We start from the raw sequence: 15,105 nt of genomic DNA on the forward strand, positions 1-15,105 counted from the left end.
TTTTATATTATAAATATTAATTTTTAACTTTATAAAGCATATTATAAAAATCAATCATTTTATTTCTAAAACATATACAGAAATTATATTATAAATATTTAATTGTCAACATTAAAAATCTTAAATTATAAATTGTATTTCAAAAACACATTTTAAATAATAAATATAAAATGTTCAATGTTAACTATAAGGAAAATCATTATAAAAATCATAAATCATATATTTTATTTCTAAAACACATTTTCTATTATAAATATTTCATTTTCAACATTATACGGTAAATAATGATAAAATCATAAATCATATATTTGATTACTAAAACAAATATTTTATAATGTGAATATGGAATTTTCAAAGTTAACTATAAGGAAAATCAGTTCTAAAGCACATATTTTATATAATAAATACACATTTCAATGTTAACTAGTAAATAAAAAATTCTAAATTAAAAATGTAACTTCTAAAAAAATGTATATTTAAAAAATAATACATATAAATTTGTACTAACTATAATGTAAATAATTGTAAAAATCATACATTATACATTTTATTTCTAAAACATATTTTCTAAAATATTTTGCTCAGAAAATAATTATTATTATTATTTATTTATTTGATAATTTTTCACCTCCATGGTAAAGTAACTACCAGTTTCTAACTTATTACATTAATTTTCTGTAAAATTTACATGAAAAAATGTTTTTTTACAGTGTAGATGCCAGATGAAATATTACAGGTATAGCTCACCCATAAAGAGACCATTATGACTTTCTTTCATAAAACACAAGAGAATGTGTTTAGCAGAATGTTTCTTTTCCACACAATGAACACATGCAGTGATCAGGTGCTGTCAAGCTCCAAAAGTGACAGAAAACACTATGAAAGTATCATGGAAAGCACCACAACAGTTACTAATGACTTACAATTACCACAGCCCAAAAATATCTTTTGACTTCAGAAGACTTGGAACAAAGCGCACAAGTCATAGGAACCACCTGAATGATACTTTTGTGGTGCTTTTTTCATTTTTGGTGCTTGAATGTTCCTGGTTACACTACACTTTGTATGGAAAAGCATGAACATTCTGCTTAACATCTTCTGTGATTCAGAGAGGAATTTGGCCTGAACCCCAAAATGCCACTTTGATAAAACAGTTCCAGTTACAGCACACTGAGATTATTTTTAGTTCATAAAGAGCAGAACACTGTGGCGCATCCTGGAGAGAGTAGGTAAAGACCATTTCTGATTCAGTGTGATTAAAGTCTTTGTGAGTATCAAACCGCACTGCTGCCAGAGAGGTCCAACATTACATATAGTAAAGCCAGAAGATTCCAGTACAGGGTTTCACCGTACTGAACACACTGTACTAATGACATCATCACTGAGCTCAGAGATTTTACAGGGTCAAGAGAGTAAATATTGCAGCAAGACTTAATCACAGTACAATGTCGGTGATGTTTGTGCAGTTACAGGTTAATATGGACAACATAATGAGCTGCCTTTAATACAACAATAATCATTACTGTTCCAGGACGGACTGTTTTGCAGACTTAATCCAACACACTTAAAGTAAGCTGATCGGATCATTAAAAAACACAGGAAAACTCTGCTTTCAAGTGCATGTGAACGCCCCCTCAAGTTGAGATAACAACAAAACCCTTGAACGTAACACTCATAATTATGACATCAGAAGTGGGAGGAAAGATGATCCTGATGGACAGGTACCTTTATTATGTAGTAGAAGCATGTGAAACGGGACGCAGGACACACAGAGATCAGCTGGAAACATTAGAACTCATTATTTCCGTGTAAATAGAATTGACTTACGCTATTCGCAGCGTCTCCAGTCTCCAGAGAGACCTCGCGTGAATGGACACGGCTCCACCCTCGTAATGTACCGCCCTACAGGAGACAAATGAAAGTGTCTTCATAGCAATCTTTGTTTCTTGTTACCCAGTCGGTGGCTGCATAGAACACTGCCATCTACTGGCTATTACTGTCATAGCATAATTTTCAAGTCATGTTATTTTTCTTTTTACACCAGATGGCAGCAATCTGCCCACAATGCATAACACATTCTCATATTTTCCTCATGTTTCAACTAGATTTTTACTGTAGTGAAGCTACATAAATTTGCTTATTTGCATATGTAAACAAATGGTGAAATCGAAAAACGCATATGTTAATAAGATAGCAAAAACATAAAATCCCAAAAGCGCATAATGATATTGTTTTTCCTTAAGGGAAGATGAAATGTTATTGTGGCAGGGCGGAGGGCGGGTCTTGATTCTACACACACGGCTCCTAATCAGGCTGATTAGTCCGAGAGTGATAAGGGCCGACTGGAGACGGCAGTGCGACAGAGAGAGAGTTACGGACAGCTGTCCGACACCTGTGTGTGTGTTTGTCTTTTTGGTTCAGTTTATAATTAAACAATTATTTATATTATCAAGCCGGTTCTCACATCCTCCTTTCCATTGATGTGTTACACTGGTGCCGAAACCCAGGGAGGAGGAGGGATGCGCCATAGTAGAGTCCTCGCCACTACCATCCACCCCAACAGAGCAGCCGCGGCCATCCGCCGGGGGACGGAGGAGCCCGGCCGCCTGAGAGCAGAGGAACGGTCGCTGACTGTGAGGGGAGGAGGGGCTCCTAGCCGACCGCCTGGAGCGGTCAGGGCCGCTGCCAGGGGTGGAGGAGACACCTACCAGCCGCTGAAACGCGGCGGGGTTTGAGACCGCCGACCGCGAACGGGAGGGGCTCCTGGCCGACCGCCTGGAGCAGGAGAACCGCTGCCAGGGGCGGGGGAGACCCTTCCGTCCACCAAAAACGCGGCGGGGAATTCTGTCCGCCGAGGGGCTGGAGGACTGCCTCCGATCCGCCCGGGAAGGCACAGCTGTCGTCCACCAGAGGGTGGAGGAGTGGCCGAGGACCAGGCTACGGCGTATCGGAGAACCGGCAAGTGAATTTGGGGAATCATGGGGATGACCTGCCGGCAGACGGGGCGGAAGGCCCCAGGGAAAGAGTGGGGGGATGTACGTCATGCCGGGGGCTCCCCGGCCTGAGAGAACGGGGGAGGAATGTGGCAGGGCGGAGGGCGGGGCCGGGTCGTGATTCTACACATCCGGCTCCAAATCAGGATGATTAGCCTGAGAGCAATAAGGGCCAACTGGAGACGGCAGTGCGACAGAGAGAGAGTTACAGACAGCTGTCCGACACCTGTGTTTGTTTGTCTTTTTGGTTCAGTTTATAATTAAATGTATTATTTATATTATCAAGCCGGTTCTCGCCTCCTCCTTTCCACTGATGTGTTACAGTTATCATTTCATTAAAACACCTTTAATGCTTCCAGTCAATAATGACCGTGAACAGCAAAGTAAGCGGCCCTTCTTTAACAGGATAGGTGGGTTAAAGGAACAGTTCACTCAAAAAATGTAAATGCTGTTGATGTTGTTTTTTGGAGAATTTTTTGGAGAATTCATACATCCAGATGCCAAAAATGCTGCATTGATTCACCACAGCAGGTTTGCTAAAGCAGAAGGAAAGATTTTTAGTAAATAACGACTTAAATTTCAGTCTATTCCTCACACAAAGCTATCGTATGACTTCAAAAGACTTGGAATATAACGCATGTACTTTTATGTGTTTTTTTTAACCTATTTGTAACTTGACCGTTTTGGTCTCTATAAACTGCCATTGTATGTAAAAGAGCTGCATGAAGATTCTTCCAAAATTCTCCATTTGTGTTCCACAGAAAAAAAAAAAAAAGAAATTAACAGCACATGGGTTTGGAACGACATGATGGGGTAGTACAGTAAATAATTTCAGAATGTTCATTCTTCATTTAGCTAAACATCTGCTTCATAAGAAATGCTTGACAACGCAGCAGCAATAATGCAATAACGAAGAACAGCTTGAATATTGTATATTCACACACTGTTCTTTAAAAGCATCATCATTCATCAATACTCCGTCTGACAGATGAAACAGTCTGTATGTGACCTTCAACTTCAAACATACTGCAGTCTGAGCGAATACACGGTCAGTGTCTGTCAATGTGCGCTAGGAACATTTCTCTCATTGAGTATTGCTGCTTTACAACAGAGCAGATGCAAAGAAAACTGTCTGCTGTTAAAGAAGAGACAAGCCTACACACATTTACACAAGCACACGTGTTCCCACAATGCAACAGTCCTCGTAACACACGCTTGCATAACAATCACACAGCAACATCTCTCAAGTCTAATATGGGTTGCTGGTCTCAGCTGGTTTAAGATAGTTTAGCTGGTTTCTCAGCTCTAATCTGAAATGAATATAGTCACTAGACACTGATTTAAACACAGAGACTGTTCGCAACATTACTAGTGTAAATGCAGGCACAGATTTCAAGAATGGCAATTTTCGTGAGTAATGACACCATTTGTTTTTATTCCAAAGAATTGAAGGAATGTTCCGGGTTCAAAACAAGTTGAGCTCAATCGACAGCATTTGTGGAATAATATTGATCGCCACAAAAATTGATTTCAACTCGTCCCTCCTTTTCTTCAAAAAAAGCACAAATGGAGGTTACAGTGAGACACTTACAATGGAAGTCAATAGCCGGGCCAAATGAAGGCGTCCCCTCTGTCACTTCCGGGGCTTCATCGTTCCTCCTCTGGGCTTATTCGGGGCCAACGGCCACCGATTACCCTTGGGTCAAAGAAGGCCAACTGGGGATAGAGGTGCGGTCAATGTCAAAGGCGGAGTTTAACTGCGTTTCATTCAAGTAGGGTGTGGGATATTCCTACTTAAAGGAATTCCATTGCCAGATGCTTGGAAAATGATGTTTAAACAACACAGATTTGTGCTTTTATTAAAGAGACGGAGGGACGAGTCGAAGTTAATTTTTGTGTTGATCAACATTATGCCTGTCGATTGAGCTGAACTTGTATTGAACCCGGAATATTCTTTTAATACTATAGTAAGCATCCGTTTAATGACTTCAATGATTATCACAAATGACTTTAGGGAACTCGTCATTTTTACGATTTATTTTGCCAGGATAAAAGAGTTTGTTGCAGAGAAAAGAACGGGATAATGATTTCAGATCAGTCCAGGTGAGGCCAGGTGCTTTTGTAATTACAGCTGAACACACAAACTCAGTCACACGAGATCTCATTCTGTCTCACATAACCCCAAGGGACTTTCTTCAGTGCCTGAATGTCCTACTTCAACATCAGGAGGACAGTGAATAAGTGTTTTAAGACAGAGAGAGCAAACTTGTGTCTTTGAGCAGAATATGTGATGGTTTACAGCTGTTCTCGGATATTCTTACTTTTCAGCATTTCATTTTTTTCATAAAGCGCAATGTTTTCGTGCAGCTGTAATTTAGTTTCTCATGATCATATACCAGTCTACTGACCTGCGCTGTTCCTCTCCATGTTCTCCTGACGGGACGGTCAGACACTCGTCCATGTGACCATGAAGCAGCCGGAGAACATCTCCACCAATCAGGAACCCTGAAACACACATAGGGGAGGAGTCAGGATGGTTTCTAAAGGCAAACATGTACACTTTTAATTCCTTAAAATTTCACATTGACCATTAAAACACAGTTTTGTAAAAAATGTTTACAAATAAATAAATAGTGTCCATCTTATTGAGCTAACAAACCGTTTAAATTGCGCTCCCATGCATTGTAATTAACCTTTTCTTAAAACTGCCAATGAAATCAGTTTCAGTGCGATTGACCGCAGCTACAGTCATTAGTCTTGATTAAGAGACATTTCATTAATCCCCAGAACACAGTCTCTGATCTAAAGCAGTACGTTTTAATTATAAGCATTGCTGAAGATGCAAAACCGAGTGACCGAGTGTGAACATGTCATACCACTCTATTTCTAAATGTAAAGTTTAATCATTTCAGGTAACATCTTTCAGGATTGGCTTCAGTTTAATATCCGGTGCATCCTAGAGCCAAACACAGTCAGGACATTGTTATTATTCATTACTGGTTTAATAAAAATAAAAACAAAAAATGATTGCAATAAAAAAACTGAAACTAAAATACTTTTTCATAACTCCAAAACGAACTAAAATAAAATTGAATGAATTTTAATTTCAGTTAGGGTGAAAATAGGCAAAGTGGGACACTTTTGGAAACTTTACATTTCTTGGCAGTTTTAGTTATGATGGAAATGCCACATAATCTGACATCATTCCTTTATAGAAAGATTAGCACGTCTGCTACCTTAGTCAAAAACAAAAATTAAGAAATAATCGATACTGGGAAGAAGAACCTTTGGAGACCCTCTTTCGACCAAATCCCAGATATTATTTCAGGAAGTGTTGGTAAAGTGGTACAGAGGAAAAATGATTCTACAGAATCTAGGAATTATTTTTACAATTTCATATACACTTTCACATTAGTCATCAAATGTAACATTAAAAAAACATTTAAGTTAACTTTTACTATTTTAGAACCTTTTTTAAATAAAAAATGTATCCCCTTTTCTCCCAATTCAGAATGCCCAATTCCCACTACTTAGTAGGTCCTCGTGGTGGTGCGGTTACTCGCCTCAATCCGGGTGGTGGAGGACAAGTCTCAGTTGCCTCCGCTTCTGAGACCGTCAATCCGCGCATCTTATCACGTGACTCGTTGTGCATGACACCGCGGAGACTCACAGCATGTGGAAGCTCATGCTACTCTCCACGATCCACACACAACTCACCACATGCCCCATTGAGAGCGAGAACCACTAATCGTGACCACGAGGAGGTTACCCCATGTGACTCTACCCTCCCTAGCAACCGGGCCAATTTGGCTGCTTAGGAGACCTGGCTGGAGTCACTCAGCACACCCTGGATTCAAACTCACAACTCCAGGGGTGACAGTCAGCATCAATACTCGCTGAGCTACCCAGAGCCCTCATATCTCTGTATTTTTAACACTCCTCCCCTGAGTCTTGAATATATGTGGTTACGGTCATGTTATGAATGCTTGTGTGTTTGTGGTGGCGACTGTACTGTCCAAAATACCAGAGAATATTTCAGCGCTCACTTAAAGAGTCAAGTGGTCATTATGTGCTACAGTAAACACACTTACTGCTTGCACTATTCCTCTTAAAATTCAATACATAAGTGTTTCCAAAACTTTTTTGCCATAAGTACCGCCACAGCACGACAAGTAAGGCTCAAGTACCCCGTTATCGACACAAAAACAATTAATTAATGCTATCATTAATATTGTAATATCAAAGGAATACAAAATGAAAAGAGGATGTTGCAGGATGTGATGTTTAGTCAGATAAGCCTAGTGCTGTTAATTATACCTTTTAACTTGGTACACACTATTTTATTATTAGCTTTTCATCATTTTATCATACACATTGTTAGGCCTACTTGTTTACTGTTTATATGCATAATTTGTACTATTTACGAGTATTTACCTTGATATAAAGAACAAGCGCTAAAACGGTACTGTCTCTTTAAGAGAGCATATTAATGAGTGAAGTTGCACGGCTTCTTTATTAGAATTAAATGTTGTTTTTTTGTTGTTGTTGTTGCTTTTGATAAACAGCTGACTGTAAAGAACACAAATAGAGATAATAAAAGAGATGTGACAAATGGATTGTGTGGATCTCTTCTTTGGACACACACACATTACACAGAACGAGTCAAATCAAACTTTTACTCTCAACTCGCTGCATTACGTCTCATATAAAAAGATCGATTATGGAATTTTAAGAATAGATATCGAGATCGTTCAAATGATGATGATATCAGGAAATCTAAAATGCACTTCTTTTCACGCAGCCCCTGGAACCTGCTTTCATACCACCAGTTGGGATTTACTGACATACGGTAGACAATAAATTACCAACTAAAGCCTTTTATCAGCCAAATAAAAAAGGACAGTACATCTACGTGCATGTCCTCAATCGATTCAGGATGGACTTCAAAGACACTTAATCATTAATCTCGGGGGCCTGGGTAGCTCAGTGGTAAAATACACTGGCCACCACCCCTGGAGTTCGCTAGTTCGCTAGTTCGAATCCCAGGGCGTGCTGAGTGACTCCAGCCAGGTCTCCTAAGGAACCAAATTGGCCCGGTTGCTAGGGAGGGTAGAGTCACATGGGGTAACCTCCTTGTGGTCGCTATAATGTGGTTTGTTCTCAGTGGGGTGCGTGGTGAATTGAGCGTGGTTGCCGCGGTGGATGGTGTGAAGCCTCCACACACGCTATGTCTCCGTGGCAACGTGCTCAACAAGTCACGTGATAAGATGCGCGGGTTGACTGTCTCAGACGCGGAGGCAACTGGGATTCGTCCTCCGCCACCCGGACTGAGGCGAATCACTGTGCGACCACGAGGACTTAGAGCACATTGGGAATTGGGCATTCCAAATTGGGAGAAAAAGGGGGAAAAATCCCCCCCCCAAAAAAAAACATTAATCTCACAGTTCATCCTCTAATTTTAAACAATGCCCACCAACATCTACTCAGTTTACTCAATTAATGGATGACTTGTATTACACATACATAAGTAATGTTGGCCTTTTATTCATGCGGTTATTTTTGTCCATTATCTACCTCTAATGGAGTTTTGTGCTACTTGCCACAGTCGTCTTTGGCATGCTCACGGGGGGGGGCCTGATTTTTAAGGCAAGATTTTCAATGTCATTTTTCAAAGAAACTGCTCAACTTTACAGACAGTACAGCAAAAATGTTCCGCAAAGCTGCTTTGAAATGATTATTGTATTGTGAAAAGCGCTACACAAATAAAAATGTCTTGACTTGACTCACCCTGAGCCACTTCACTCCCGGAGCAGATCGGCGCGACACTCCAGAGCGTCTGTTGAAACGCTGCGTCCACGTGTAAACTGCCGTTACCGTAAGACAAGTGCTGAAACACACCAAGGTGATTGGATAAACTTCCTGTATCATCACAATCATCTTGAAGTAATTAATAAGTCAAAACTCTTGAAAGCAGTAAGAGAGGAACATAAACATAAGTATCACTAGGTGCATAACAAACTGCACACTTCTGCACTATTCTACGTCATTTTGTAGTGCGTTTACAGTACACTTAAAATGCAACAAAAACAAGTGTACACGGCTGAGTGCATAGTGTATAGTGCGTCATTTGGGACAAAATCCAACTTAAGCTGGTAGCTGATATTTAGCTGGTCCAAACTCATCATTAGCTGGTACAAGCTGGAAGACCAGCTTAGACCAGCTACCAGCTTGTCATACCAGCTCAAGGTGGTCAAGCTTGGTAGATGGTCGACCAGCTAAGGACAAGCTTGGACCAGCTACCATGTTCCAAAACACAGCTACCAGCTTAAGCTGGATTTTCCAGTACTAATCACTTATCACACGTCTGACTGTTGACGTCAATTAGAACATGACTTTCTGACTTCAAAAGAGCAGAAGAACTACAAATGTCCAATTCCAAATAACCTGCTATATCATTCAAAATGTTCTACAATTTTATATTTTATGTATGTTACATTGATACACACATACATCTTCATAGGGGCATACCACAGTCTTTTATATAAAGCTAAATTATAATGAATATAGACTAACTGAAACCCACACTCTAACCCTAAAATTAACCCCTCTTTTCATTTTTAGAATAATAATAATAAAAAATAAAAAAGTGTGTTTTCCAAACAAAAATATCCCAAAATGTCCCCAAGGGAGGTATTGTCAGATTTAGCTCACTACTTGGAATAGGACAGCTAAGTATGCATAAATACACACTCACCAGGTATCGTTCAGACGACACACTGACCAGGATGAGGTCGTCGCCCACTCGCACTTTCTCGCCCTCTGACCTCTGCTTGGACGCGGGGTGTATGGTCCACCAGCACGCCTCACCTGCACGTTTGTTTTCGATTTTTCATTATACGTGCACAAACACAATTTATAACCATCACATCTGCATGTTTTTGTTCAGTATATTACATAAGCATGAATGTAAACAGAATGTGACATCACCTGTCGTGTCTTCCTGAAGCCCCACGTCAAACGCCAGTTTATCTGTGGATGAGCGAGCCGTGGACAGACAGCACAGATACTGAGAAGACAAACACAACACGTGAATCACTTGAACTCACACACACACACACACACACATATAAAAACACACGCACCATTCCGCTGTAGGAGTGTCTCAGTAAGATTGCGTGACCGTACAGCAGCGTCCGGTGACCTCCGCCCTGTGCTGTCTGAAACACACAATACACACACACACACACACACACACACACACACAAATCACAGTAGATCCAGGACATTAGAGAGGTAACTAGGGATGGGAATCATAAGGAATTTAATGATTCTGGTTCAAGTAACAATTATTTAGAAATTAGAGGTGTAGGCAAATTCTTATTGCATTTACTGCCAAATGATGAGATCATTTCATTCGACAGAGCAGACTGAAAAAATAAAATCAATCATTTTATGCAATTCTTGTAATTAAGAGCCATAAATGCGATCCAATCCTAACTATATATTAAACAAAATCTGTAAATAGACAAAAAATTGATAATACATTTAATTCAATAAATTTTTTCTTTTATACTGTAAAACTCCACAGATTGCAACAAAACTCATTTGCATCTTTAACTACATATTGTTATGAACAAGCAGTCAGTAACCGGCACCACACTGTCTGATTGCATCTCGCAATAATAAATAACACAATAATGTTCTTATCTCATTTCCAGTCGGACATGACGATTGTGATAACTTGTGCGTCAGTCAGATTAAATCAGTAATCGCGTTGATTTATGTATAAGTGCTTCTGATTCATTAAAACGAGGCGGCTCATAAGAGAAAGGGAATCGTACAGCACTTTTACTACTACAAGCTGTAGATCCAAAACAACTGGCTCATTAGAGTCATTTGTTCGGGAATCAGAATAAACTGGTCGTGCAGTTTGCTTTTGATTGACGAAAAAGTACAAGCTCATTAGATTCATTTGTTCGGGAATCAGACTACACTGGTCGTGCAGTTTGCTTTTGATTCACTAAAAAGAATCGCTTATTAGATTCATTTGTTCGGGAATCAGACTACACTGGTCGTGCAGTTTGCTTTTGATTCACTAAAAAGAATCGCTTATTAGAGTAATTTGTTTGGGAATCAGACTACACTAGTCGTGCAGTTTGCTTTTGATTCACTAAAAAGAACAAGCTCATTAGATTCATTTGTTCGGGAATCAGACTACACTGGTCGTGCAGTTTGCTTTTGATTCACTAAAAAGAATCGCTTATTAGAGTCATTTGTTCGGGAATCAGACTACACTAGTCGTGCAGTTTGCTTTTGATTCACTAAAAAGAATCGCTTATTAGAGTAATTTGTTTGGGAATCAGACTACACTAGTCGTGCAGTTTGCTTTTGATTCACTAAAAAGAACAAGCTCATTAGAGTCATTTGTTCGGGAATCAGACTATACTGATCAAGCTGTTTGTTTTTGATTCACTAAAAAGAACAAGCTCATTAGAGTCATTTGTTCAGGAATCAGACTACACTGGTCGTGCAGTTTGCTTTTGATTCACTAAAAAGAATCGCTTATTAGAGTCATTTGTTCGGGAATCAGACTACACTAGTCGTGCAGTTTGCTTTTGATTCACTAAAAAGAACAAGCTCATTAGAGTCATTTGTTCGGGAATCAGACTATACTGATTAAGCTGTTTGTTTTTGATTCACTAAAAAGAACAAGCTCATTAGAGTCATTTGTTCAGGAATCAGACTATACTGATCGTGCAGTTTGCTTTTGATTCACTAAAAAGAACAAGCTCATTAGAGTCATTTGTTCGGGATTCAAACTACACTGGTCGTGCAGTTTGCTTTTGATTCACTAAAAAGAACAAGCTCATTAGAGTCATTTGTTTGGGAATCAGAATAAACTGGTCGTGCAGTTTGCTTTTGATTCACTAAAAAGAACAAGCTCATTAGAGTCATTTGTTCGGGATTCAAACTACACTGGTCGTGCAGTTTGCTTTTGATTCACTAAAAAGAACAAGCTCATTAGAGTCATTTGTTTGGGAATCAGACTACACTGGTCGTGCAGTTTGCTTTTGATTCACTAAAAAGAACAAGCTCATTAGAGTCATTTGTTTGGGAATCAGAATAAACTGGTCGTGCAGTTTGCTTTTGATTCACTAAAAAGAATCGCTTATTAGAGTAATTTGTTCGGGAATCAGACTATACTGATCAAGCTGTTTGTTTTTGATTCACTAAAAAGAACAAGCTCATTAGAGTCATTTGTTCAGGAATCAGACTACACTGGTCGTGCAGTTTGCTTTTGATTCACTAAAAAGAACAAGCTCATTAGAGTCATTTGTTCGGGATTCAAACTACACTGGTCGTGCAGTTTGCTTTTGATTCACTAAAAAGAACAAGCTCATTAGAGTCATTTGTTTGGGAATCAGAATAAACTGGTCGTGCAGTTTGCTTTTGATTCACTAAAAAGAACAAGCTCATTAGAGTCATTTGTTCGGGATTCAAACTACACTGGTCGTGCAGTTTGCTTTTGATTCACTAAAAAGAACAAGCTCATTAGAGTCATTTGTTCGGGAATCAGACTATACTGGTCGTGCAGTTTGCTTTTGATTCACTAAAAAGAACAAGCTCATTAGAGTCATTTGTTTGGGAATCAGAATAAACTGGTCGTGCAGTTTGCTTTTGATTCACTAAAAAGAATCGCTTATTAGAGTAATTTGTTCGGGAATCAGACTATACTGATCAAGCTGTTTGTTTCTGATTCACTAAAAAGAACAAGCTCATTAGAGTCATTTGTTCAGGAATCAGACTACACTGGTCGTGCAGTTTGCTTTTGATTCACTAAAAAGAACAAGCTCATTAGAGTCATTTGTTCGGGATTCAAACTACACTGGTCGTGCAGTTTGCTTTTGATTCACTAAAAAGAACAAGCTCATTAGAGTCATTTGTTTGCGAATCGGACTGCACTGGTCGTGCAGTTTGTTTTTGAGTCAACTAAAACAATTGGCTCATTAGAGTCATTTGTTTGGGAATCAGAATAAACTGGTCATGCAGTTTGCTTTTGATTCACGAAAAAGTACAAGCTCATTAGAGTCATTTGTTTGGGAATCAGACTAAACTGGTCGTGCAGTTTGCTTTTGATTCACTAAAAAGAATCGCTTATTAGAGTCATTTGTTCAGGAATCAGACTACACTAGTCGTGCAGTTTGCTTTTGATTCACTAAAAAGAACAAGCTCATTAGAGTCATTTGTTCGGGAATCAGACTACACTGGTCATGCAGTTTGCTTTTGATTCACTATAAAGAACAAGCTCATTAGAGTCATTTGTTCAGGAATCAGACTACACTGGTCGTGCAGTTGCTTTTGATTCGCTAAAACGAACAAGCTCATTAGAGTCATTTGTTCGGGAATCAGACAACATTGGTTGTGCAGTTTGCTTTTGATTCACTAAAAAGAACAAGCTCATTAGAGTCATTTGTTCGCAAATCGGACTACACTGGTCGTGCAGTTTGCTTTTGAGTCAACTAAAACAATTGGCTCATTAGAGTCATTTGTTTGGGAATCAGAATAAACTGGTCATGCAGTTTGCTTTTGATTCACGAAAAAGTACAAGCTCATTAGAGTCATTTGTTTGGGAATCAGACTAAACTGGTCGTGCAGTTTGCTTTTGATTCACTAAAAAGAATCGCTTATTAGAGTCATTTGTTCAGGAATCAGACTACACTAGTCGTGCAGTTTGCTTTTGATTCACTAAAAAGAACAAGCTCATTAGAGTCATTTGTTCGGGAATCAGACTACACTGGTCATGCAGTTTGCTTTTGATTCACTATAAAGAACAAGCTCATTAGAGTCATTTGTTCAGGAATCAGACTACACTGGTCGTGCAGTTGCTTTTGATTCGCTAAAACGAACAAGCTCATTAGAGTCATTTGTTCGGGAATCAGACAACATTGGTTGTGCAGTTTGCTTTTGATTCACTAAAAAGAACAAGCTCATTAGAGTCATTTGTTCGCAAATCGGACTACACTGGTCGTGCAGTTTGCTTTTGAGTCAACTAAAACAATTGGCTCATTAGAGTCATTTGTTTGGGAATCAGAATAAACTGGTCATGCAGTTTGCTTTTGATTCACGAAAAAGTACAAGCTCATTAGAGTCATTTGTTTGGGAATCAGACTAAACTGGTCGTGCAGTTTGCTTTTGATTCACTAAAAAGAACAAGCTCATTAGAGTCATTTGTTCGGGAATCAGAATAAACTGGTCATGCAGTTTGCTTTTGATTCACTAAAAAGAATCGCTTATTAGAGTCATTTGTTCAGGAATCAGACTAAACTGGTCGTGCAGTTTGCTTTTGATTCACTAAAAAGAATCGCTTATTAGAGTCATTTGTTCAGGAATCAGACTATACTGGTCATCCAGTTTGCTTTTGATTCACTAAAAAGAACAAGTTCATTAGAGTCATTTGTTCGGGAATCAGACTAAACTAGTCGTGCAGTTTGCTTTTGATTCACTAAAAAGAACAAGCTCATTAGAGTCATTTGTTCGGGAATCAGACTACACTAGTCGTGCAGTTTGCTTTTGATTCACTAAAAAGAACAAGCTCATACGAGTCATTTGTTTGGGAATCAGACTACACTGGTCATGCAGTTTGCTTTTGATACACGAAAAGGAATCGCTTATTAGAGTCATTTGTTGGGAATCAGACTACACTAGTCGTGCAGTTTGCTTTTAATTCACGAAAAAGAATCGCTCAGAGTCATTTGTTTGGAATCAGACTACACTGATCAAGCTGTTTGTTTTTGAGTCACTAAAAAGAATCGCTCATTAGAGTCATATGTTCGGGAATCAGACTACACTGATCATGAGGTTTGTTTTTGATTCACTAAAAAGTATTGGATCATAAGAGTCATTAGTTTGGGAATCAGACTACACTGATCACGATGTGTGTTTCACACTGTTGATTCAGTAGCGGTGCTTAGATGGTGCTGAATTGCACAGCAGGAAACACTGTCAGAGTATTTTATGGTGTTTTGTCCGCATAGGCAGAAAATTGCATGTTCGGGAATGGTTAATAGATCTGAAAAGTCATGAAAATCATATGTTTGTTTTTTTGTTTGTT

The 15,105-nt window shown here is 39.0% G+C and overlaps 1 protein-coding gene across 1 annotated transcript in view; it reads right to left on the bottom strand.

Moving 5' to 3' along the window:
* Positions 1-15,105, bottom strand: part of LOC127426695 (ryanodine receptor 2) — a 204,847-nt gene that overhangs the window by 133,908 nt on the left and 55,834 nt on the right. The window contains exons 6-11 of the mRNA XM_051673656.1: positions 10,136-10,210; positions 9,981-10,059; positions 9,748-9,860; positions 8,781-8,880; positions 5,402-5,498; positions 1,828-1,902 (exon numbers count right to left, since the gene is read on the bottom strand). Coding sequence (XP_051529616.1) covers positions 1,828-1,902; positions 5,402-5,498; positions 8,781-8,880; positions 9,748-9,860; positions 9,981-10,059; positions 10,136-10,210 — 539 coding nt within the window. The remainder of the gene's footprint in view (positions 1-1,827; positions 1,903-5,401; positions 5,499-8,780; positions 8,881-9,747; positions 9,861-9,980; positions 10,060-10,135; positions 10,211-15,105) is intronic.

This window comes from Myxocyprinus asiaticus, chromosome 36 (genome assembly GCF_019703515.2).
Source record: "Myxocyprinus asiaticus isolate MX2 ecotype Aquarium Trade chromosome 36, UBuf_Myxa_2, whole genome shotgun sequence".
Taxonomy (NCBI): Eukaryota; Metazoa; Chordata; class Actinopteri; order Cypriniformes; family Catostomidae; genus Myxocyprinus; species Myxocyprinus asiaticus.